The following is a 24,471-nucleotide window of genomic DNA, read 5'->3' as shown; positions in this document are numbered from 1 at the left end:
AGCCTGCCTCACTCTGTCTGTCCCTGTAAGACTGTGGGGGAAGGACCAGGCAGCTAAACAATACTCCTGCATGCCTGGAATATCGCTGCTGTTGCTCTAATTTGTCAGGAATACAGATCCTCTGCCTCTGACATGGACGAGTGCAAGGAGAATTGCACACTCCTTGCATTTTGTCCTTACTTCCTGTTATGCAAAACTTTTTGGGGCTTTGGTAGCCTCACTTTCTTTTCTAAAGATGCTTAAAGATTTCTGCTGTTGGATCAACCATCCCACAGCAATTCTTTCTCCCAGGAGATGTTTTTCCTTATCTCACAGATCTATGAAAAGGGTCATCCTCTCCTGCCTCCAAATATTAGACAACAGTAACTTGTTTTCTAAGAATGGAGGAGCCCAGTGGAAATGCTTGTGTGTTTCCTATAAATTTGATAATGAGATTAGCTGCTAAGAATGAAAACACATATGGCCTTAGACATCATTGTGGAATATTTCATGGATGTTAAGCTGCTGACCCCAGTGTGTATATATTCAAGGCACTACATATGGGCCATGACCTTTCTTGGCAGTAGTTATGCAGGTTATATTACAGTTCCTGTGTTGCTTACTAAAAGGCTAGATATGTAATTAAAGTAAAATTGTGATTCTTGGAGAATAAAGTAATCTCATGGACACGGAACCTTGGGAAGGCAGATGACCTTTCTTACCATCTTATATCTCTTTTATTTGTTTATTTAGTTTTATTTGTAGAAGTCTCACGGCTTAACGCTGTTGCATCTTGATGTAACAGCATATATGCTTCTCATGTCAAGGGAAACAATATCAAACCTTCTATTAGGAAAAGTGTTTTCAAGTAGAAAATATTTTTCACAGAATAACAAAGTTTTGTGGTTAGTGAGATAAGCCTTTTGAAAAGCTCGGGCTTTGAGCCAAGAATTATAGAATAATTAAAATGGACTTGTTTGCTTCACTTATCATTTTAGTTATTTATGAATCTAATAAGTATTTAGTTCTTCCATTTAGGGTGAGTTTGCATGGTCAGATGTGTCTGAAATGTGCACATTGTACTGTAGGTTTTGGCATCACAGAAAAATGCAGTGAAATTTCTATTTACAGGAACAGAAGCAAAATCAGACAACAGTGTCTCAGTATTATGTGATTTGCTTTGTACAGGATCTGAAAGATATAACTCTGTGTTACTACTGTGCGTCTGGACTTCACACGGGGAATGGTGGCTCAAAACAATGTCTGTCATTTGTCTTCAAAAGCTGATAGTGGATAGCCACATTAGGAATGATATAGTCTTTTCAGGAGAAGATCGAAGAAAATTATTTTCTTTGAAGTCTGTCTTTTGGTTCCCAACCAATGATTTTGAGAACAGCTGTAAGCCTTAGGGTCTTCTTCCAAAACTAGCCCAGAAAAAAGATTGACCATAAGTATCATCTGAGAGCATGTGTCTTACATTGCATAAATTCTTGAGCGCTGACAAAAAGCCACAGCTCAGAACAGAAATCAAATGGCCCAGTGAGATGGTCTGCTCTCCGCTTCATCTTTAACACTGCAATCAGGGGGAAAACCCTGAGGAACCTGCTGAAACCAATTCACTGAAATGCCTATCACTCCTAGAGCTGTTGTACACTTCGGCCTCTGGGCCATGTCTAGATAGAGCTTCTGTTAGAAGAGTGGCTTACTCACAAGAACAGAAATCAATCAGATGATGTCTCTGAATATTTCAAATAGGTAGGAAATGGATCATTGCTCATTGGTATTCCACAACATTTGCAGGGTAATCCCTTCGCTTTTTCATGCAGGCTGCAGACATAATCACCAGTTTCCTACTTGGACCTTGGCACGAATGTGCTATGACATCTTCACAATAAGAACAGTAGAGCCAAACAAGAGTCATGAAATATTTACAAAATATTACCTGGACTCTCCTATAAGCAACTAGAGGTGATTAATTTGATGAAAAAAAAAAAAAAAGCAAAAGTGTATAAACTTTCGATTAAGTTACAAAACAATACAATAATGAACTGTTTCTCCCTATTGGCAGGGAGTGAACTGAACCATAGAATCACAGAATCATAGAATTGTAGAATGGCCTGGGTTGAGAAGAACCACAATGATCATTTAGTTTCAACCCCCCTGCTGTGTGCAGGGTCGCCAACCAGCAGATCAGGCTGCCCAGAGCCACATCCAGCCTGGCCTTGAATGGCTGCAGGGATGGGGCATCCACAGCCTCCTTGGGCAACCTGTTCCAGTGCCTCACCACCCTCTGAGGGGAAAACTTCCTCCTAATATCTAACCTGAGCTTCCTGTCTCAGTTTAAAACCATTCCCTCTTGTCATATCACTATCCACCCTCATAAACAGCCATTCCCTCTCCTGTTTATACACTCTATCCAAGTACTTGAAGGCCACAAGGAGACCTTCCTGGAGCCTTCTTTTCTACACGCTAAACAAGCCCGGTTCCCTCAATCTTTCCGCATAGGAGAAGTGCTCCAGCCTTCTGGACCATCTTAGTAGCCCTCCTCTGGACCCACTTCAAGACCACTGCAACTTTCTTGAGCTGAGGTCCTCAGGCCTGGACGCAGTGCTGCAGAAGGGGCCTCCCAAGAGCAGAAGAGGGGGACAATCACCACCCTCTCCCTCCTGGCCACCCCTTTTAGTGCAGCCCAGGATATACTTGGCCATCTGAGCTGTAAATGCACACTGCTGGCTCATGTCCAGCTTCTTGTCCACCAGGACCACCAAATCCTTTTCTGCAGGGCTCCTCTCAAGGTGATCCTTCCCCAGTCTATATAAAGAACTGGGATTGCTCTGGCCCAAGTGCAACACCTCACATTTGGCCTTGTTGAACCTCATGAGATTCACGTGGGCCAAGCCAGTCCAGGATCATCTGGATGCCTTCCCTGCAATGTACTGATGGCAATGCTCAGCTTGGTGTTGTCTACCAAAATGCCGAAAGTGCACTATGCAGCTATCTATGCAGCTATCTATGTCACTGACAGATGTAGAAGAGCCCCAGTCCCAAGAACAACCCTGCGAGATATCTCTTATGACTAGCTTCCACTCACAGAAACATCAATCACAACACTGCGGCTGTGACCAGCCAACCAGTTCATTATCCATTGAACAGTCCATCTTTCAACTCCAAACCTCTCAAATTCAAACAGAAAGATGAGATGTAACCCCGCCACACTTTTGTGTCAGGCCATTCGGCCTGTGGGCCCGCTGTCCCCCTTCAGGGACACAGGTAGATCTGAAGATAACGCCACTACAACCAACTGGGAAGGTGCTGGGGAGAAGACGACCCCGTGGTCTCGGCTCCTAACACTGCCTACCGCAGGACAAACAGAGACGAGTGACGCCAACATGTGGGGAGGGTGTTGAAGGTGTATTTTTTGGGAAAGATGGAATCACAACCGTCACGTGGGGATGGACACGGCTGCTGGAAGCCGACTTTGGGACTGGTTGTGGGGATGTCTTCTGCGATGCTGGACCCGGGAGCGGCTTTGTGCCCGGGCTGGTCCACCGAAGGATGAAGATGGAACGGGTGGACTCTCTTCAAGGTTGATCTTCTGTGCCGCTTGGGACCACAGCCCACGTCACGTGGGGATGGGACACGGCTGCATCAGCGCCGTCTTTGGGACTGGCCGTGGGGCCGTCTTCTCGGGTGGTTTGCCCGGGAGCGGCTTTGTGCCCGGGCTGGTCCCCGCTGCCTGAACCGGCTCCCACGGCCTCGTCGGGACCGGCTGCGGGAAGTGGAAGCGCGACGCCCCACTGGGGATCGGCTTCGAGTGGGGGCCCGCCCTCGTTGCCTGGACTGTCTTCTGCGTGCAGGCGGAGGGGAAGGCCTCGAGGACCTCGGTGGTGCTGGTGTGGCCGAGGTGCAGGTGCCGCCCTGACTACCTCGGGCTGTGGTACGGCTCCCACCACGCTGTCTTCGGGGCCGACTCTGGGAGCCCGAGGCCCGGCCTCGCAATGGGGAGCGGCTTCTTGTGCGGCCGGTCTCCCGCTGCCTGAGACGATTTGTGGCCTCAGATGCCTGGGTTGTTCTGGAGGACCGTGTGGTCCTCTGTCTTCTGGGGCTCTCAGAGGAGGTCTCAGCGCCCGCAGCTGGTGCCCGTCTTCCTGCACCGCGTCCTTGGTGCTGCTGAGATGCATCCCGCTCCTCAGAGAGGTGTGAGCGGGTGGCGGTCTGCTCAGCCTCCGGCACTCTGGGCTGGACGCTGAGCTCAGGCAGCTGGGAGTTGCAGGATGGGCCGGGAGCTGCCTGCGTAGCAGGGCCAGAGCTGATGTTTTCAGGTCCTGCAGAGACGGGGGAAGGCGCCGGTACCTCCTGGCTGGAAGTGCTGGGGCTGGCAAGCTCGGCGCTGGAGCGGGGGGCTGTAAGGAGAGACAGGAAGCTCAGCAGGGTGAACATGCAGCCCCAGGGCAGGACAGGCTGCCATCCCTCATGGGGCAGAGAGAGACTGTGGCAAGGCCACCCTGAGCACCTGTTGCCAGGCCTCGCCTGGCCCCAGTCCCGCGGCACGCGGCTCTTTGCCTCTTACCGGTGCTCCTGCCAGCGCAGGTGTCGCACTCCCAGCCATTTGTGCCCATGGCCCAGAAGGAGCAGCACCAGTGCGTGCCTTCTGAGCCGCAGGAGCTGCAGATGACCAGCTGCCAGAGCCTGCGGAAGCAAACGGGTTGTGGCTGTGAGGACAAAGCAAGCCAGGGCACGGAGCAGCCGGCATGGCTCCGGTGCTCAGTCCTTGCTGCAAGGCTGAGATCCCACACAGAGCCCCAGAGGACAGCGGAGGTCACTCACCCTTGCTCGTGTGCCCTCTCCCTGCCTCCTAGGTGGATGCACGGGTTGGCGTCGCAGCGCCTGTGCCTTTCTCGCAGCGGCTGGTATGCTGCGTCGTCCCACCAAGATGGTCGTCTGCCGGAGAAGAGAGGGAATCTGGTGAGTCTCGGGTGCCCCAGGCACAAGGCAGATTCAGGGCATCCCTGCTCATCCTCATTCGCTGCCTCTCCAGGAAGCTGAGACCAGTGCTCGCAGGATGGCCTGCCAGGGCCAGGGGCAGTTCCTGGGCAGGCACAGCAACACCTGTGCCTGAGTGTCTGCGAAGCCGGGCAGAAGGACACCAACCTGATTGGGATTTGGATGCCCAGGGTGGTCATCTGGGAGCGGAATCTTGTTTTTCCTCCGCAGACAGGGCAGAAGAAGCGCATGGTGGCGGCGTGCAGGGCATGTTTCTGTAGAAGCACAAGCGTGAGCGTGAGCGTGAGCGTGAGCGTGAGCGGGGGGGGCTGGCTGCCGCAGAGCACCAGCCGTGCCCACGGGGCGAGGGGAGGACTCCTACCCTGATGCAGCCCCGGTGGAACCAGGCCTGCTTGCACACCGGGCACACCATGGTGTGGTAGGACGTGCAGTCCCCCACGGGCTCCAGGCAGATGACGCAGATGGTGTTCTGCGACGGAGCTGCCTCCGCTGCCTGCCGAGGGCGATGCTCCCAGCAGAAGGACCTGGGCGGGAGGACAGAAGGGGTGGGCATGGTGAGGAGTGCTGTGAGGAGGGCAGAGGACCAGGAAAGAGCGCCAGGCCTGGGCTCTGGCTCTGGCAGGATGCTGGAGGTGTCGCTGCGGGTTCCTCCCTGGAACAACAGTGAGGGACGGCAGCTTGGCTGCTGCTGGCAGCCCTTACCTGTGCGGCCCAAAGTGCTGCGTGACGCACTGCCCGTCCTCGGCGCAGGGCAGGTGGAAGCTGCGCTGGCAGCCTGTCTCCGCGCAGCTGATGGCAGCTCCCCTCCCGCCACAGACAAAGCAGTTCTGGAAAGAGCAGAGCAGCCCCCGTTAGCGGTGGGCTCGGGGCCTCGGCGGCCGGCCCCACTTCTCCAGGCAGGGCGCAGGGTGTGGGCACCGCTGCCTCACACTCTGCAGAGCTGCCTGGCAGACGAGGCTCGTCTGCTGTGGTGGGACTTTGTCCCGGAGCCGGTTGGAAGGGCCGCAATGGCTTTCTTTGGGTCCAGGCGAAGCCGGTGCGAGCCTCTTCCCCTACCAAGCTCCCCGTTCCGTTCAGCTCCTCACCTTCTGGCCTGCCAGCTGGAGCGTGTGCTGGATGGCGCTAACGGGGAAGCCAAAAATTTCCCCCGCTGGGCATCTCCACTGCAGAAGCCCGTTGGCAAAGACCTGCAGGAGAGAAAGGAGCGGGATCTCGTGAGGCCGGAAAGGAAGGGAGCATCCCTGGCAGGAGCCCTGGCCCGTGAGGGAACTCACCAAGCAGAATTCGTGGGCACAGAGCCCACCGCTGGCAAATGTCTGCCCGCAGATGTCCGGGTTCACCTGTGCGCGGCCGCACAGCACGCACACTGCAGAGGAAGGAGAGAGCAGCCGTGAGCACCTGGCAGGGCCGGGTGTTCCTGGGGGCCGTCCGTCCCCAGGGCCTGCTCCGAGCCTGCCGTGCTGCTGCCTGAGGGGCAGAGCTGGAGGGGGTGGAGGGGAAGGGGGCATCGCGGGCCCAGCAGCTGCAGCGGGCAGCCGCAGCCCGAGCCGGGGCTCTCACCTGGCTCCCCGGAGTCGGGGGCCTCCTCCTTCTTCTCCGCCATGTTCGGCATCACAAGAATCACAAGAATCACAAGGTTGGAAACAACCTATAAGATCCTCCACAGTGAGAAACAAGAGAGTCGAGGAAGTCCGTCCTCTCTCCACGCCTCACCAGGCTGAAGTGAGCAGGGCCCCGGCCGGCAGCCTTTGCTCTGCTCCCGGCCCCGCGGGTCACAATGGCCACCACTGTGACATCACGGTCACCACCTCACCACCAGGCTGAGGGCGCGGCAGGGCGGCGGCTCCTGTGGGCAGCGCAGGGTGAGGGGCCCGGTGCTGCCAGCAGCAGGGGGCAAGGACGGCCTCCCTCAGGCCTTCTGCACCGCGCCCGTGCTGGGACGTCGCAGCACAGAGCCTAATAAAGGGCTGCGGGTCAACTGCACAGCCGGCATTTCTCGCGTGCGTGTGTGCTGTGTGCTGGCCGACTCTGCACGGCCTGCTGGTGACGGGACAAGGTGTTGACCTGAGAAAAGAGGAGGTCTGGTGACCTGCGAGAGGGAATTCCTCACTCGGAGGGCGGTGAGGCCCTGGCGCAGCTGCGCAGAGAAGCTGTGGGTGCAGGCGCTCCAGGCCTTGTTGCACAGGGCCCTCTTCTAAGCTGGCCTGCTGGGTGGCAGAGGTCCCACGGCAGGCACCTGGGGCTGGGTGGGCTGTACGATCCTTTCGTGTCCAAGCCTTCACACATCAAAGCTTCAGGCCTCATACAGTTCCCAGAAGCAAAGTGGCACGGGCCGGGCACAGTTCCCTTCCAGCCTGCGTATGAAATGAGTCAGGAAATCTTCTGAAGTGTGCTTGCTTTGGCCTGCTGGCAATGGTCACCGTGCCAGAGACAGGAGAGGAGCTGTGCCTTGCCCAGGGCTGCAGTCCTGGAGTCCCACTGGAGCATCCCTGCTCCTGCAGCCTGACCATGCAAGTCAGCTTCTGCATGAAAGTCAGGCCAACGCTGATGGGAGAGCCGCCACGCCTAGATGGTGGAGATGTGGATCTCCGCCCTCTGTGGAGATGCTCAAGGTCTCACTGCTGGATAGGGCTCCAGGCAGCCCGATCTAGTGGGTGGCAACCAACACACTGCAGGAGTCTGGAACTTGATAGACTTTAGTGTCCCTTCCAACCCAAGCCATCCCAGGATCCTGCGATTCAAAACGCCTGTCAGATCCAGCATTACTAAGGCAGCTACCCAGCCAGTCTTGACACCCCCCACAAGGCTACCACGGTAGCAGACAGGCATGATCCTTCTGTAGTAAATCCAAGTTTACTACTCCGGATAACCCTTCTTTTTCCCCATCTGCTTTGAGACGATATCCAGAGCGAGTTGCTCCAACACTTTCCCAGCGATGGATGTGAGCCTGATTGGCCTATCGTTTCCTGAGTCCTCCCTCCTGACCTTTTTGAAGATTGGAATGACATTGGCTATCCTCCAGCCTTCAGGCATCTCTCCTATTCTCCACGAGGCTTCACAGATCGCAGAATCACACAGAATTGCAGAATCACAGGGTTGGGAGGGACCTCAAGGATCATGAATCTCCAATCCCCCTGCCACATGCAGAGCCAACAAGCTCCACATTTAACACTAGACCACGCTGCCCAGGGCCCCATCCAATCTGGCCTTGAACGCCTCCAGGGACGGGGCATCCACGGCCTCTCTGGGCAGCCTGTTCCAGTACCTCACCGCTCTCTCTGTAAAGAATTTCCCCCTGACATCCAACTTAAAACCATTTCCCCTTGTCCTGCAGTTATCGACCCTTTCCAAGAGTTGATTCCCCTTCTCTTTGTAGGCTCCCCTTAGGTACTGAAAGGCTGCAACGAGGTCACCCCGCAGCCTTCTTGTCTCCAGGCTGAACAAGCCCAGCTCCCTCAGCCTGTCTTCACAGTGGACGTGCTCCAGTCCCCTGACCATCTTCGTGGCCCTCCTCTGGACCCTGTCCAACAGCTCCCTGTCTTTCTTGTACTGGGGGCATGTAAGATATTATTCTGTTAACGTCTGTGTCTCAAAGCTTGCTGGGGACACAGATGGACTTGTTCAAGTCCCGGCAAGTCCTGGGCAAAGGTTGTGAGATCCTTTGCCTGGGGGACGCAGATGGACAAGGCCAGGGGCAAGGAGAGCGAGATGAGCTGCAGCTAAATAGCTGTGAAGTGCTCCTTTGTGTGGACTTATCTCAGGATGATGGCCATCTCAGGGGGTACTCAATGACTCTTGCTCAAGGCCCATCCTTGTCACCCAGGCAGGAGAACAAGGAGGATAAAAGAGGAACTGAAAACCATGAGGATAGGTTTCTGGCAGCAGATTCCTCATGAAGCAGAACAGAGGTTTCTGGCAGCAGATTCCTCATGAAGCAGAAGAGAGGCTTCTGGCAGCAGATTCCTCATGAAGCAGAACAGAGGTTTCTGGCAGCACATTCCTCATGTGGAAGAGGGATTCCTGACAATCAGATTCCTCGTGAGGTGACTCCTTCATGCTGTTGAACTCTCCTGTGCCTGCTGCCGGAGCGCTGCTGCTGCTTCAAGGACTGGCTCTGCGACTTCCCCGTCTACCTGCTTGCTGCCCAAGGCCGGCCACGCTGCTGCTTCTCGCCCCCCGCTTCCCCCCGCTGGATCCTGCTGGTGACCATCCCTGCCTTACGCAACTATTGCTTCTTTCCCATCTTTTCTATCGCCCTCTTTTCCTTCCCCGTCTCCCTGATTAGGTTTTGTAATAAACCGGTCGGAACAACACATGAACCGTTGTTTCTTAATCGCACGCCGGGTGTACAGATATTAAAAGAACCTCATCTCCCTCCCATAAATTGGAGCGAGACTGGGCTCCACACTTGGACGCAGTATTCCGGATGGGGCCTCCCAAGCGCAGAGCAGAGGGGGACAATCACCTCCCTGTCCCTGCTGGCCACCCCTCTTCTGATGGAGCCCAGGATACCGTTTGCCTTCCAAGCCGCAAGGGTACATTGCTGCTCATGCTAAGTTTTTCATCTATCAAGACCCCCAGGTCCTTCTCCACAGGGCTGCTCTCAAGGACCTCTCCTTCCCATCTCTATGGATGCCTGGGATTCCTCCGGCCCAAGTGCCGAACTATGCACTTTGAGATAGACAGCTGGGCTGTAAATGCACACACTGCTGGTTCATGTCCAGCTTCTTGTCTACCAGGACCCTCAAGTTCTTCTCCGCAGGGCTGCTCTCAAGAAGATCCTGCCCCGGTCTATAGAAATAGCTGGGATTTCCCCGGCCCAAGTGCAACACCTTGCATGTGGCCTTGTTGAACCTCATGAGGTTCACGGGGGCTCACTTCTCCAGCCCGTCCAGCCTCCTCTGGGTGGCTTCCCTTCCCTCCAGCGGATTGATGGCACTGCTCAGCTTGGTGTTGTCTGCAAACATGCTGAGGGTGCACTTGATGCCGTCGTCTGTGTCACTGATAAATTGGGGAAGAGCACCGGTTGCAAGAACGAGCCCTGGGGGACCACCACCACTTGTGACTGGCTCCCACCCAGACACAGAACCGTCGATCACAGCCCCGGGGCTGCGACCGGCCAACCAGCTCTTAATCCATTGAACAGTCCACCTTTCAAAACCGTACCTCTCCAATTTAGAGAGAAGGACGTGGCGAGGGACCATGTCAAAGGCTTCGCAGAAGTCTAGGAGGGTGACATCCATCACCCTTCCCCCACACACCGATTGCAGTCACTCCATCACAGAAGGCCACCAGACTGGTCAGGCACGATCTGCCCTTGGTGAAGCCAAGATGCTGGCTGTCTCGGATCACCTCTTTGTCTCCTATGTGCCTTAACGTGGTAACCAGGAGGATCTGCTCCGTGATCTTCCCAGGCACAGAGGTGAGGCTCACCGGCCTGGAGTTCCCCGGGTCATCCTTTCTCCCTTTCTTAAAAATGGGAGTAACGTTTCCTTACTTGCTCCACTCTAGCGAGCTTCATTGCATCCCCTTCCCCCTTCCTACTTACTTTCAAGCCCTCTCAATGAGCCCCGCTAGCTCTGGGGCTGGGATCCGTTTCCCTCTTAGAGATAAGTGACACAGGCCTGCAGCCATTACACCGCGTGCGGAGTAAATAGCCCCACGGTCAAAAAGCCCAAAGTTCCTGAGAGGCACCAGCCTCTCACCCATTACCTGGGTTTTCCCAGCCCACTCCGCGTCCCTCACCGGCCCAGGAAGGATAGAAGCAAATATCAGTTGTGCTCCCACTCCCTCAACCAACCACCCTAAAGCCCTGAAGTCTTTTTTGATAGTTTGCAGGCTGCTCTGAGCTCCTTCATCACTGCCTGCCTGAACCATCCGTAACGGGTAGTAATCAGAGGGATGAACCAGATCCGGGTTCTAGTTTTTCTAGCTGTGTCCTTGACCTGGGCCCCAGGGAGGCAGCCCACCTCCGTGTGAGTCGGGTCCGGTCTGCATACGGGGCCCTCAGTTCCCGTGAGGAGGGAATCACCTGCAGCAACAACCCTTCGGCCTGTCTTAGCAGAGGCAGCCTGCAGACGCAGAGTCGGCCGCCTCGCCCTTGGCACTGTCTTAGGCAAAGCTTCCCGTGCCTCCTCGCTCATCTCCCCTTCAATCCACAGTGCCTCTCATCTGTCACTTAGGGGCACCTGGGCAAGTAACGTTGCCAAGGAAGAGGTTCGCCCACGATGCCGAGCTGGGGCTGTCTTCCAGTTCTGTTCTCTCCATCTCTCAGAACCCCCGTTTCTGCCCGACGGTGACAGGAGGTGGGGTCCCTCACTTTCTGGGGGCTGTTTCCCTGGCGCCTTCTTCTCTGACACGCCTGGGAGTTACTCCACAGTCAATCTCTTGCTCTCACTCCCTGATGCTCCGTAACCTCTCCACCTCCTCCTTGAGCTCTGCCACCATGCTGAGCAGATCTTCCACCTGCTCACACAGTTCCTGCCTCCCTCGCCAGGCAGCAGCAGGCTCAGGCACTGCATGCAGCCGGAGACCTGAACAGCCACATTCTTGGGCAGGGCCTCCATCTGGGTCAGGATGGAGTCTTTGTGGGGCAAGCTCGTTGCCTGGAGGAAGGACCCCATGGTAAATCTGTGGCCTTGGAGACTGCCAGTAGGTAAACTGGTCTCCAAAGTGAGGAGGGACGGTACTTCTGTGCTGTCCTGCACAAGCTCCCACACGTGCCGCTGCAGTGTGCTGTGGGTGCTGCGCACAAGCTGCCTGTGGGCCTGTGGGCCCGCTGTCCCCCTTCAGGGACACAGGTAGATCTGAAGATAACGCCACTACAACCAACTGGGAAGGTGCTGGGGAGAAGACGACCCCGTGGTCTCAGCTCCTAACACTGCCTACCACAGGACAAACAGAGACGAGTGACGCCAACATGTGGGGAGGGTGTTGAAGGTGTATTTTTTGGGAAAGATGGAATCACAACCGTCACGTGGGGATGGACACGGCTGCTGGAAGCCGACTTTGGGACTGGTTGTGGGGATGTCTTCTGCGATGCTGGACCCGGGAGCGGCTTTGTGCCCGGGCTGGTCCACCGCAGGATGAAGGTGGAACGGGTGGACTCTCTTCAAGGTTGATCTTCTGTGCCGCTTGGGACCACAGCCCACGTCACGTGGGGATGGGACACGGCTGCATCAGCGCCGTCTTTGGGACTGGCCGTGGGGCCGTCTTCTCGGGTGGTTTGCCCGGGAGCGGCTTTGTGCCCGGGCTGGTCCCCGCTGCCTGAACCGGCTCCCACGGCCTCGTCGGGACCGGCTGCGGGAAGTGGAAGCGCGACGCCCCACTGGGGATCGGCTTCGAGTGGGGGCCCGCCCTCGTTGCCTGGACTGTCTTCTGCGTGCAGGCGGAGGGGAAGGCCTCGAGGACCTCGGTGGTGCTGGTGTGGCCGAGGTGCCGGTGCCGCCCTGACTACCTTGGGCTGTGGTACGGCTCCCACCACGCTGTCTTCGGGGCCGACTCTGGGAGCCCGAGGCCCGGCCTCGCAATGGGGAGCGGCTTCTTGTGCGGCCGGTCTCCCGCTGCCTGAGACGATTTCTGGCTGCATCTGCCAGGGAGGTTCTGGAGGACCGTGTGGTCCTCTGTCTTCTGGGGCTCTCAGAGGAGGTCTCAGCGCCTGCAGCTGGTGCCCGTCTTCCTGCACCGCGTCCTTGGTGCTGCTGAGATGCGTCCCGCTCCTCAGAGAGGTGTGAGCGGGTGGCGGTCTGCTCAGCCTCCGGCACTCTGGGCTGGACGCTGAGCTCAGGCAGCTGGGAGTTGCAGGATGGGCCGGGAGCTGCCTGCGTAGCAGGGCCAGAGCTGATGTTTTCAGGTCCTGCAGAGACGGGGGAAGGCGCCGGTACCTCCTGGCTGGAAGTGCTGGGGCTGGCAAGCTCGGTGCTGGAGCGGGGGGCTGTAAGGAGAGACAGGAAGCTCAGCAGGGTGAACATGCAGCCCCAGGGCAGGACAGGCTGCCATCCCTCATGGGGCAGAGAGAGACTGTGGCAAGGCCACCCTGAGCACCTGTTGCCAGGCCTCGCCTGGCCCCAGTCCCGCGGCACGCGGCTCTTTGCCTCTTACCGGTGCTCCTGCCAGCGCAGGTGTCGCACTCCCAGCCATTTGTGCCCATGGCCCAGAAGGAGCAGCACCAGTGCGTGCCTTCTGAGCCGCAGGAGCTGCAGATGACCAGCTGCCAGAGCCTGCGGAAGCAAACGGGTTGTGGCTGTGAGGACAAAGCGAGCCAGGGCACGGAGCAGCCGGCATGGCTCCGGTGCTCAGTCCTTGCTGCAAGGCTGAGATCCCACGCAGAGCCCCAGAGGACTGCGGAGGTCACTCACCCTTGCTCGTGTGCCCTCTCCCTGCCTCCTAGGTGGATGCACGGGTTGGCGTCGCAGCGCCTGTGCCTTTCTCGCAGCGGCTGGTATGCTGCGTCGTCCCACCAAGATGGTCGTCTGCCGGAGAAGAGAGGGAATCTGGTGAGTCTCGGGTGCCCCAGGCACAAGGCAGATTCAGGGCATCCCTGCTCATCCTCATTCGCTGCCTCTCCAGGAAGCTGAGACCAGTGCTCGCAGGATGGCCTGCCAGGGCCAGGGGCAGTTCCTGGGCAGGCACAGCAACACCTGTGCCTGAGTGTCTGCGAAGCCGGGCAGAAGGACACCAACCTGATTGGGATTTGGATGCCCAGGGTGGTCATCTGGGAGCGGAATCTTGTTTTTCCTCCGCAGACAGGGCAGAAGAAGCGCATGGTGGCGGCGTGCAGGGCATGTTTCTGTAGGAGAAGCACAAGCATGAGAGCGTGAGTGTGAGCGGGGGGGGCTGGCTGCCGCAGAGCACCAGCCGTGCCCACGGGGCGAGGGGAGGACTCCTACCCTGATGCAGCCCCGGTGGAACCAGGCCTGCTTGCACACCGGGCACACCATGGTGTGGTAGGACGTGCAGTCCCCCACGGGCTCCAGGCAGATGACGCAGATGGTGTTCTGCGACGGAGCTGCCTCCGCTGCCTGCCGAGGGCGATGCTCCCAGCAGAAGGACCTGGGCGGGAGGACAGAAGGGGTGGGCATGGTGAGGAGTGCTGTGAGGAGGGCAGAGGACCAGGAAAGAGCGCCAGGCCTGGGCTCTGGCTCTGGCAGGATGCTGGAGGTGTCGCTGCGGGTTCCTCCCTGGAACAACAGCGAGGGACGGCAGCTTGGCTGCTGCTGGCAGCCCTTACCTGTGCAGCCCAAAGTGCTGCGTGACGCACTGCCCGTCCTCGGCGCAGGGCAGGTGGAAGCTGCGCTCGCAGCCTGCTTCCGCGCAGCTGATGGCAGCTCCCCTCCCGCCACAGACAAAGCAGTTCTGGAAAGAGCAGAGCAGCCCCCGTTAGCGGTGGGCTCGGGGCCTCGGCGGCCGGCCCCACTTCTCCGGGCAGGGCGCAGGGTGTGGGCACCGCTGCCTCACACTCTGCAGAGCTGCCTGGCAGACGAGGCTCGTCTGCTGTGGTGGGACTTTGTCCCGGAGCCGGTTGGAAGGGCCGCAATGGCTTTCTTTGGGTCCAGGCGAAGCCGGTGCGAGCCTCTTCCCCTACCAAGCTCCCCGTTCCGTTCAGCTCCTCACCTTCTGGCCTGCCAGCTGGAGCGTGTGCTGGATGGCGCTAACGGGGAAGCCAAAAATTTGCCCCGATGGGCATCTCCACTGCAGAAGCCCGTTGGCAAAGACCTGCAGGAGAGAAAGGAGCGGGATCTCGTGAGGCCGGAAAGGAAGGGAGCATCCCTGGCAGGAGCCCTGGCCCGTGAGGGAACTCACCAAGCAGAATTCGTGGGCACAGAGCCCACCGCTGGCAAATGTCTGCCCGCAGATGTCCGGGTTCACCTGTGCGCGGCCGCACAGCACGCACACTGCAGAGGAAGGAGAGAGCAGCCGTGAGCACCTGGCAGGGCCGGGTGTTCCTGGGGGCCGTCCGTCCCCAGGGCCTGCTCCGAGCCTGCCGTGCTGCTGCCTGAGGGGCAGAGCTGGAGGGGGTGGAGGGGAAGGGGGCATCGCGGGCCCAGCAGCTGCAGCGGGCAGCCGCAGCCCGAGCCGGGGCTCTCACCTGGCTCCCCGGAGTCAGGGGCCTCCTCCTTCTTCTCCGCCATGTTCGGCATCACAAGAATCACAAGAATCACAAGGTTGGAAACAACCTATAAGATCCTCCACAGTGAGAAACAAGAGAGTCGAGGAAGTCCGTCCTCTCTCCACGCCTCACCAGGCTGAAGTGAGCAGGGCCCCGGCCGGCAGCCTTTGCTCTGCTCCCGGCCCCGCGGGTCACAATGGCCACCACTGTGACATCACGGTCACCACCTCACCACCAGGCTGAGGGCGCGGCAGGGCGGCGGCTCCTGTGGGCAGCGCAGGGTGAGGGGCCCGGTGCTGCCAGCAGCAGGGGGCAAGGACGGCCTCCCTCAGGCCTTCTGCACCGCGCCCGTGCTGGGACGTCGCAGCACAGAGCCTAATAAAGGGCTGCGGGTCAACTGCACAGCCGGCATTTCTCGCGTGCGTGTGTGCTGTGTGCTGGCCGACTCTGCACGGCCTGCTGGTGACGGGACAAGGTGTTGACCTGAGAAAAGAGGAGGTCTGGTGACCTGCGAGAGGGAATTCCTCACTCGGAGGGCGGTGAGGCCCTGGCGCAGCTGCGCAGAGAAGCTGTGGGTGCAGGCGCTCCAGGCCTTGTTGCACAGGGCCCTCTTCTAAGCTGGCCTGCTGGGTGGCAGAGGTCCCACGGCAGGCACCTGGGGCTGGGTGGGCTGTACGATCCTTTCGTGTCCAAGCCTTCACACATCAAAGCTTCAGGCCTCATACAGTTCCCAGAGGCAAAGTGGCACGGGCCGGGCACAGTTCCCTTCCAGCCTGCGTATGAAATGAGTCAGGAAATCTTCTGAAGTGTGCTTGCTTTGGCCTGCTGGCAATGGTCACCGTGCCAGAGACAGGAGAGGAGCTGTGCCTTGCCCAGGGCTGCAGTCCTGGAGTCCCACTGGAGCATCCCTGCTCCTGCAGCCTGACCATGCAAGTCAGCTTCTGCATGAAAGTCAGGCCAACGCTGATGGGAGAGCCGCCACGCCTAGATGGTGGAGATGTGGATCTCCGCCCTCTGTGGAGATGCTCAAGGTCTCACTGCTGGATAGGGCTCCAGGCAGCCCGATCTAGTGGGTGGCAACCAACACACTGCAGGAGTCTGGAACTTGATAGACTTTAGTGTCCCTTCCAACCCAAGCCATCCCAGGATCCTGCGATTCAAAACGCCTGTCAGATCCAGCATTACTAAGGCAGCTACCCAGCCAGTCTTGACACCCCCCACAAGGCTACCACGGTAGCAGACAGGCATGATCCTTCTGTAGTAAATCCAAGTTTACTACTCCGGATAACCCTTCTTTTTCCCCATCTGCTTTGAGACGATATCCAGAGCGAGTTGCTCCAACACTTTCCCAGCGATGGATGTGAGCCTGATTGGCCTATCGTTTCCTGAGTCCTCCCTCCTGACCTTTTTGAAGATTGGAATGACATTGGCTATCCTCCAGCCTTCAGGCATCTCTCCTATTCTCCACGAGGCTTCACAGATCGCAGAATCACACAGAATTGCAGAATCACAGGGTTGGGAGGGACCTCAAGGATCATGAATCTCCAATCCCCCTGCCACATGCAGAGCCAACAAGCTCCACATTTAACACTAGACCATGCTGCCCAGGGCCCCATCCAATCTGGCCTTGAACGCCTCCAGGGACGGGGCATCCACGGCCTCTCTGGGCAGCCTGTTCCAGTACCTCACCGCTCTCTCTGTAAAGAATTTCCCCCTGACATCCAACTTAAAACCATTTCCCCTTGTCCTGCAGTTATCGACCCTTTCCAAGAGTTGATTCCCCTTCTCTTTGTAGGCTCGCTTTAGGTACTGAAAGGCTGCAACGAGGTCACCCCGCAGCCTTCTTGTCTCCAGGCTGAACAAGCCCAGCTCCCTCAGCCTGTCTTCACAGTGGACGTGCTCCAGTCCCCTGACCATCTTCGTGGCCCTCCTCTGGACCCTGTCCAACAGCTCCCTGTCTTTCTTGTACTGGGGGCATGTAAGATATTATTCTGTTAACGTCTGTGTCTCAAAGCTTGCTGGGGACACAGATGGACTTGTTCAAGTCCCGGCAAGTCCTGGGCAAAGGTTGTGAGATCCTTTGCCTGGGGGACGCAGATGGACAAGGCCAGGGGCAAGGAGAGCGAGATGAGCTGCAGCTAAATAGCTGTGAAGTGCTCCTTTGTGTGGACTTATCTCAGGATGATGGCCATCTCAGGGGGTACTCAATGACTCTTGCTCAAGGCCCATCCTTGTCACCCAGGCAGGAGAACAAGGAGGATAAAAGAGGAACTGAAAACCATGAGGATAGGTTTCTGGCAGCAGATTCCTCATGAAGCAGAACAGAGGTTTCTGGAAACAGATTCCTCATGAAGCAGAAGAGAGGCTTCTGGCAGCAGATTCCTCATGAAGCAGAACAGAGGTTTCTGGCAGCACATTCCTCATGAGGAAGAGGGATTCCTGACGATCAGATTCCTCGTGAGGTGACTCCTTCATGCTGTTGAACTCTCCTGTGCCTGCTGCCGGAGCGCTGCTGCTGCTTCAAGGACTGGCTCTGCGACTTCCCCGTCTACCTGCTTGCTGCCCAAGGCCGGCCACGCTGCTGCTTCTCGCCCCCCGCTCCCCCCCGCTGGATCCTGCTGGTGACCATCCCTGCCTTACGCAACTCTTGCTTCTTTCCCATCTTTTCTATCGCCCTCTTTCCCTTCCCCGTCTCCCTGATTAGGTTTTGTAATAAACCGGTCGGAACAACACATGAACCGTTGTTTCTTAATCGCACGCCGGGTGTACAGATATTAAAAGAACCTCATCTCCCTCCCATAAATTGGAGCGAGACTGGGCTCCACACTTGGACGCAGTATTCCGGATGGGGCCTCCCAGGGGCAGAGCAGAGGGGGACAATCACCTCCCTGTCCCTGCTGGCCACCCCTCTTCTGATGGAGCCCAGGATACCGTTTGCCTTCCAAGCCGCAAGGGTACATTGCTGCTCATGCTAAGTTTTTCATCTATCAAGACCCCCAGGTCCTTCTCCACAGGGCTGCTCTCAAGGACCTCTCCTTCCCATCTCTATGGATGCCTGGGATTCCTCCGGCCCAAGTGCCGAACTATGCACTTTGAGATAGACAGCTGGGCTGTAAATGCACACACTGCTGGTTCATGTCCAGCTTCTTGTCTACCAGGACCCTCAAGTTCTTCTCCGCAGGGCTGCTCTCAAGAAGATCCTGCCCCGGTCTATAGAAATAGCTGGGATTTCCCCGGCCCAAGTGCAACACCTTGCATGTGGCCTTGTTGAACCTCATGAGGTTCACGGGGGCTCACTTCTCCAGCCCGTCCAGCCTCCTCTGGGTGGCTTCCCTTCCCTCCAGCGGATTGATGGCACTGCTCAGCTTGGTGTTGTCTGCAAACATGCTGAGGGTGCACTTGATGCCGTCGTCTGTGTCACTGATAAATTGGGGAAGAGCACCGGTTGCAAGAACGAGCCCTGGGGGACCACCACCACTTGTGACCGGCTCCCACCCAGACACAGAACCGTCGATCACAGCCCCGGGGCTGCGACCGGCCAACCAGCTCTTAATCCATTGAACAGTCCACCTTTCAAAACCGTACCTCTCCAATTTAGAGAGAAGGACGTGGCGAGGGACCATGTCAAAGGCTTCGCAGAAGTCTAGGAGGGTGACATCCATCACCCCTCCCCCACACACCGATTGCAGTCACTCCATCACAGAAGGCCACCAGACTGGTCAGGCACGATCTGCCCTTGGTGAAGCCAAGATGCTGGCTGTCTCGGATCACCTCTTTGTCTCCTATGTGCCTTAACGTGGTAACCAGGAGGATCTGCTCCGTGATCTTCCCAGGCACAGAGGTGAGGCTCACCGGCCTGGAGTTCCCCGGGTCATCCTTTCTCCCTTTCTTAAAAATGGGAGTAACGTTTCCTTACTTGCTCCACTCTAGCGAGCTTCATTGCATCCCCTTCCCCCTTCCTACCTACTTTCAAGCCCTCTCAATGAGCCCCGCTAGCTCTGGGGCTGGGATCCGTTTCCCTCTTAGAGATAAGTGACACAGGCCTGCAGCCATTACACCGCGTGCGGAGTAAATAGCCCCACGGTCAAAAAGCCCAAAGTTCCTGAGAGGCACCAGCCTCTCACCCATTACCTGGGTTTTCCCAGCCCACTCCGCGTCCCTCACCGGCCCAGGAAGGATAGAAGCAAATATCAGTTGTGCTCCCACTCCCTCAACCAACCACCCTAAAGCCCTGAAGTCTTTTTTGATAGTTTGCAGGCTGCTCTGAGCTCCTTCATCACTGCCTGCCTGAACCATCCGTAACAGGTAGTAATCAGAGGGATGAACCAGATCCGGGTTCTAGTTTTTCTAGCTGTGTCCTTGACCTGGGCCCCAGGGAGGCAGCCCACCTCCGTGTGAGTCGGGTCCGGTCTGCATACGGGGCCCTCAGTTCCCGTGAGGAGGGAATCACCTACAGCAACAACCCTTCGGCCTGTCTTAGCAGAGGCAGCCTGCAGACGCAGAGTCGGCCGCCTCGCCCTTGGCACTGTCTTAGGCAAAGCTTCCCGTGCCTCCTCGCTCGCCTCCCCTTCAATCCACAGTGCCTCTCATCTGTCACTTAGGGGCACCTGGGCAAGTAACGTTGCCAAGGAAGAGGTTCGCCCACGATGCCGAGCTGGGGCTGTCTTCCAGTTCTGTTCTCTCCATCTCTCAGAACCCCCGTTTCTGCCCGACGGTGACAGGAGGTGGGGTCCCTCACTTTCTGGGGGCTGCCTCCCTGGCGCCTTCCTCTCTGGCACGCCTGGGAGTTACTCCACGGTCAATCTCTTGCTCTCACTCCCTGATGCTCCGTAACCTCTCCACCTCCTCCTTGAGCTCTGCCACCATGCTGAGCAGATCTTCCACCTGCTCACACAGTTCCTGCCTCCCTTGCCAGGCCTGCCAGGGCCATCCCAGGATCCTGCGATCCAAAACACCTATCACCTCTGCACTGGTGAGCACCAGGTCCGGTAGGGCTTCACCTTGGATTGGTTTGCTTGAAATTTTTTTGCCACCCGCACTTTGAAGATATACAGGAGTGTTAGTGAGTGGAGAATCCTTCAACCTTATGTAACCTCTTGTACATGTCCCACAGTGATAGATCCCTCTGTTATTTGTTTGTCAGTGTTTCATATGGGCTCCAGCATAAGGGCTGAATGATTGTGGCAATGCACATTACTTCCTAAGAGTTACCTTACGTACTGTAACTCTGTACTTGGTAAGTCAGCTGCATAGATCCTAAGATAGGAACCTATGGTGGAAGTAGAGAAAAAATGTTGAAGGGGAAAAGTACTAGACCAGAAAGAATCTCAGAAGTGGCCGAAAAAATGCGTCAACCATGATGGAGATTTTTTGAAGTAAGTGAATTACAACATCTGCTCCAGCATTCTTTAGATAGTCGACATTATTTGTGAATGGATACATTGAAACTATTTATTTTAATTAAAAATAATACGCTTCCAGTGGGAAAAAATCTTACAGCATCAGCAAAATAAGGAAAAAATACAGGGAGGAGGGAGTATGCCAAGCCATGGTTTAATATACAGTATAGCCTAGGGCTTGATTACATTCATGGAAGACTGAAAGTAAGATAATGTAGTGTGCGTAATAGCTATTCTAAGTTTTTGTTCAATAGTGGGTTTGGAATAAAAAATAATCATAGAATCATAGAACATCCCAAGTTGGAAAAGGCCCATAAGGATCATCAAGTCCAACATATGGAAATACAGTAAGACTTTGGAGGCAATGTATCTAAGTGTTTGGATGACTGAATGCACTGAATTCTTTTTTTTAAATTTGGGCCCCGCTGCACCTCAAGTATACAGAAATAATCACTTCTGTTATTATCAACTTTATCTTTGCTTATGCCAGGTGCTTCTGTACCCCTCAGAAGCTCAGGCCATTGCCACTGACCTCCTTGCAAGGACCAGGTTTTCAGATCAGATCCATGGGCGGAAGCTCTCGTCAGTTCTTCACAACATCTCTTAAATGTGTTATTTCTTTGATGGATACTGAGGGGATGGTTCTCATTTGGGCTGGTTCCTGGCCTCAGGACAACAGGCGTTTATACGCAAGCTATCTATGGAGGAAGTGATTTCAACCCATGTCTGTGTAGTTAAATCATCTTCTATGTTTATTTCAATGGAGTATTGGTGCAGCTAGTAGAATAGAGAGAAAGAAAACCTCCTCTGGTCTTCAACTCACACAGAAGCCTTCAGTGCTTTTAGGGCTTTTGTTCATCTTCTATTGAGGAATATCCCAGCCATGCGATCAGACCTGGCAGAGCTCAATAATGATTTCGCACTCAAGGGAAGGAGTGTTTGGCATTGCGACTCAAGAAAATTCCCAGACCAGGAATCTCTATGATTGGAGGTGGATATGGAGCGAGTGACATTTTCTACTCTGATGGAAAACCCTAGGACTAAGTTTATAAAACAATTGCTGTTGAATACTGCAACAGTATTCTAGAAGTTTGTGGCTCATAATTGAAGCCCAGTGCTAGATAATTCCTGTCTTTTCTCCTTCTGCAGAATCACCTTACTGCAGTTGAGCTATGCTACCTTTACTGGTTCTTCTGGCTTAACTCCAGGCTCCAGCCCTATACCTTTTCTTTCATTAGTGATTGAGTGGAATATAGCACGCTGCACAGCAGGCTACTCACATGGCCTGTAGTCCTCACTTTCACTGAGCCCATACTCATATGAGCAGGGACCTCTTCTGCTCCCGGGTAAGCCAACTCATACCTCACAGGAGTCTGCAAGACATCTCTTCCTTCCTCCCCATTAATTACTTGGAAGGAGACAGTGCTAGAACTAACAGCTTGAGGTAATTCACCTAATTCATATCTGGCCTGCACCATCATGACTGTGAGTCCTGGGAGATCTGTGTTTGAAATCAGAAGTTGCTAAGCCTTCTATAAATGGCAAAGTTTGTGTGAAAGGCAGCAGTGGTACTGGATGGTGTAGAGTAGCTCTGGGATCATGACATCAAGACTCCTAAAAACTGCAGGGAAAAATCCAGTCTGCAGGCTCACTGAACTAAATGAAAGCATCCTTGGAGACCAAGCCCGCAAGAAGCATGTTGTGCACGGCAGGAGGTATAGGAATGTGCAACAGCCTCACGGAGAGGTATTTTCAAACTGTGAGTGATTACAGGTGAGGATGCTCAGTGGCAGTAAGAAAGCGTTCCAGTTAATAATCTCCAGTAGTCATCATCTCCCCACTTTTTCTCAGTGTCGAAGTCAAATCATAGTGAGATGCTGCCTGTCTTACCAAGCATTCTGAATTCAGGAGATGGCCGAATTCAGCTTAGGAGAAAGGATCCTGAGAAACCACTTTGTCCACTCTGTAGTGATATCCCTTCTCTTCATTTTACAATTGTGAACCACATAGCAACTACTTTACTCACATTTTTAAGTTTTTCTCCACCACTGAGCAGTAGAAACTCAGGAAAAAAAAAAATTCCTTGAGCTTCATTCATGTTCTTTCATTCAATGTAGCCCCAAGCAAAAAGCTGAATGGGACACAGGATGAGCAAGATAAATGCAACCATAGAAAAAATAAAATTAAATACAGCAGAGGAAAAATTCATATCAATGCAAAATTGTTATTTCTCTTTCCACTATCAACCAGAATTTTGGAGATAACTTTTTAACCACTTTTGCCAGCTTCTGCATGTCATTCTGAAAGCATAATGGCATCTGCAGTCTTGTGCTGCAGCTGCCTGAGAGTTCCAGAAACAACCTCAGCAGGCAGAAAGGGGTTCCCAGGTGAGTGTTGTGCTCCAGAAAATCCAACAAACTAACCTCTGTGCTGCTGGGGTCAGGGTTGTACTGCCAGTTTGCTTCTGGTAAAATTGCATCAAGTTAACCAAATCCATTTCTTGTTGTGTTAAAACAGGTTTGACTGCTTTGTATGATGTTTAGCTTATGCTAAGAGTGGTTTAAAAGTATCTCAACCTAAATCAAGCCTTAAAAAGGGTGCAGTCTTGGTTGGGATTGATTTTTTAGGATGTGCTCTAAAAACTGCTGATTTTTCTGAAAAATATTTTTATCATCTGTGCTGAATTTTGACCAGAGAGTTGCTGGTTTCGCATGATATTGATATCTCCTGATTTTTCATGTCACTAGTAGTTTGTATTCAGTGTTAGGTTCTGAAATCACAGAATTGCTGTAGCTGTATGTTCAAAATTATAGGACACTTTTTTTGAATTTGAATTTGGTGGTAAATTCCTCTGAAAGCTTTGGTTTACACAAGGACTATCATGATTATTTTGCTACTCAATGCCAGGTTTGCTGTTTCCTTAGCACATTTGATCTTAATGAGATCCACATTGCAAAAACCCCATGCAGCCTGTAGGGAATATATACAACCTTGCATGTTTATTTAATGTTGCTTATTTCAAGACCACTTAGGATGAGGAGAAAGAAGAAGGCTTGGTTCCTGAATGTGCAAAAGTAAAGGCAGATACAAGCTGTGTCAGGAAATAAGGGGCACACTTGGAATTAATTAGGTTCTGTACTGCTTTGAGAATATTATATGCTGGGCTTGAGGAGCACTGCTGAAGTCATCTGCCATGAAAGCACAGCTGGAGCACAGCATGAAGGCAGCAAATCCCTGAGATAGAATCACACTCTTGGTATTTCAGTCACAGTTAAGTGCAGTTTTCTGGGAAGTGATGCTGTCCCACAGACAAGAAAGTTTGTGTGGAAGCTGAGCATAAGATCAGTCCCACAGGCAGGAGAGATTCCTGAAGGCAGGATGGCCTTCTGACTTAGTGTGGCACACAGCCATCCACTGAGTCCCACACACTTGGCGAAGCCCATGCCAGCTGGTCTGCTCAAAATGAGACATGGTAGGTACTTGTAGGTACATGCAGATCACGGAGGAGTCTCACATACTTGACCAGGACAATTCCTGCAAAGCACTTAGAGCAATAGAGTGGGACTGACAGAAGAAACCCAATTTAGGGGGTGGAAAGGAAAAGCTTTGGCCAAAGTCACATTGCCCCATCTCCCATAGATCGGGTAGAACTGAACCAAGGACAGGGAGAAAGATTTGGTTGAAATGCAGGCTGACTGTCCTCTATTTTTCCATGTGCTATTGTAATGTAAGCTTGGAAAAACAGAAGAAAGGGACAAGTTTTATGTCAGGCAGAGCTCAGTATAAATTAAAATTAAAAATGGCATCTGTACAGGGCAAAACTGTGACTTGTGTCTGCATATCAGTTTTGCCCACTGCTGGCTTACATACTGTTGATGATCAATGTATACCTTCCCTTCCCCATTTGCTGTGACACAGCTGAACCCTCACTCACTGTCATGTCAAACCCATCAGTGTGAGGTTGGATTTCTTCTAACCTCA

The 24,471-nt window shown here is 54.6% G+C and overlaps 2 protein-coding genes and 1 long non-coding RNA gene across 3 annotated transcripts; 1 reads left to right on the top strand and 2 right to left on the bottom strand.

The window, feature by feature from the left end:
• Nucleotides 1-3,627: 3,627 nt before the first annotated feature.
• LOC128089445 (PHD finger protein 7-like) lies at nucleotides 3,628-6,595 on the bottom strand. Its single transcript, XM_052700903.1, has 10 exons — nucleotides 6,544-6,595; nucleotides 6,258-6,349; nucleotides 6,069-6,170; nucleotides 5,686-5,810; nucleotides 5,345-5,507; nucleotides 5,131-5,237; nucleotides 4,807-4,920; nucleotides 4,550-4,668; nucleotides 4,315-4,382; nucleotides 3,628-4,041 (listed from the first exon to the last, which is right to left on the bottom strand). Exons 1-10 carry the CDS (start codon nucleotides 6,593-6,595, stop codon nucleotides 3,628-3,630), a joined length of 1,356 nt encoding a protein of 451 aa, XP_052556863.1.
• Nucleotides 6,596-8,488: 1,893 nt separating this feature from the next.
• Nucleotides 8,489-17,691, top strand: LOC128089456 (uncharacterized). Its single transcript, XR_008210514.1, has 3 exons — nucleotides 8,489-8,797; nucleotides 17,334-17,418; nucleotides 17,493-17,691. It is a non-coding gene; the product is annotated as an uncharacterized LOC128089456 (long non-coding RNA).
• Nucleotides 12,162-15,122, bottom strand: LOC128089446 (PHD finger protein 7-like). The gene is made up of 9 exons (XM_052700904.1): nucleotides 15,071-15,122; nucleotides 14,785-14,876; nucleotides 14,596-14,697; nucleotides 14,213-14,337; nucleotides 13,872-14,034; nucleotides 13,665-13,771; nucleotides 13,341-13,454; nucleotides 13,077-13,202; nucleotides 12,162-12,612 (listed from the first exon to the last, which is right to left on the bottom strand). The coding sequence occupies exons 1-9, from the start codon at nucleotides 15,120-15,122 to the stop codon at nucleotides 12,162-12,164; spliced, it is 1,332 nt and encodes a 443-aa protein (XP_052556864.1).
• Nucleotides 17,692-24,471: the final 6,780 nt, after the last annotated feature.

This window comes from Tympanuchus pallidicinctus, unplaced genomic scaffold (assembly GCF_026119805.1).
Source record: "Tympanuchus pallidicinctus isolate F22 unplaced genomic scaffold, pur_lepc_1.0 scaffold4, whole genome shotgun sequence".
In the NCBI taxonomy this organism is placed as follows: Eukaryota; Metazoa; Chordata; class Aves; order Galliformes; family Phasianidae; genus Tympanuchus; species Tympanuchus pallidicinctus.
This window is presented reverse-complemented; position numbering and strand designations above follow the sequence as displayed.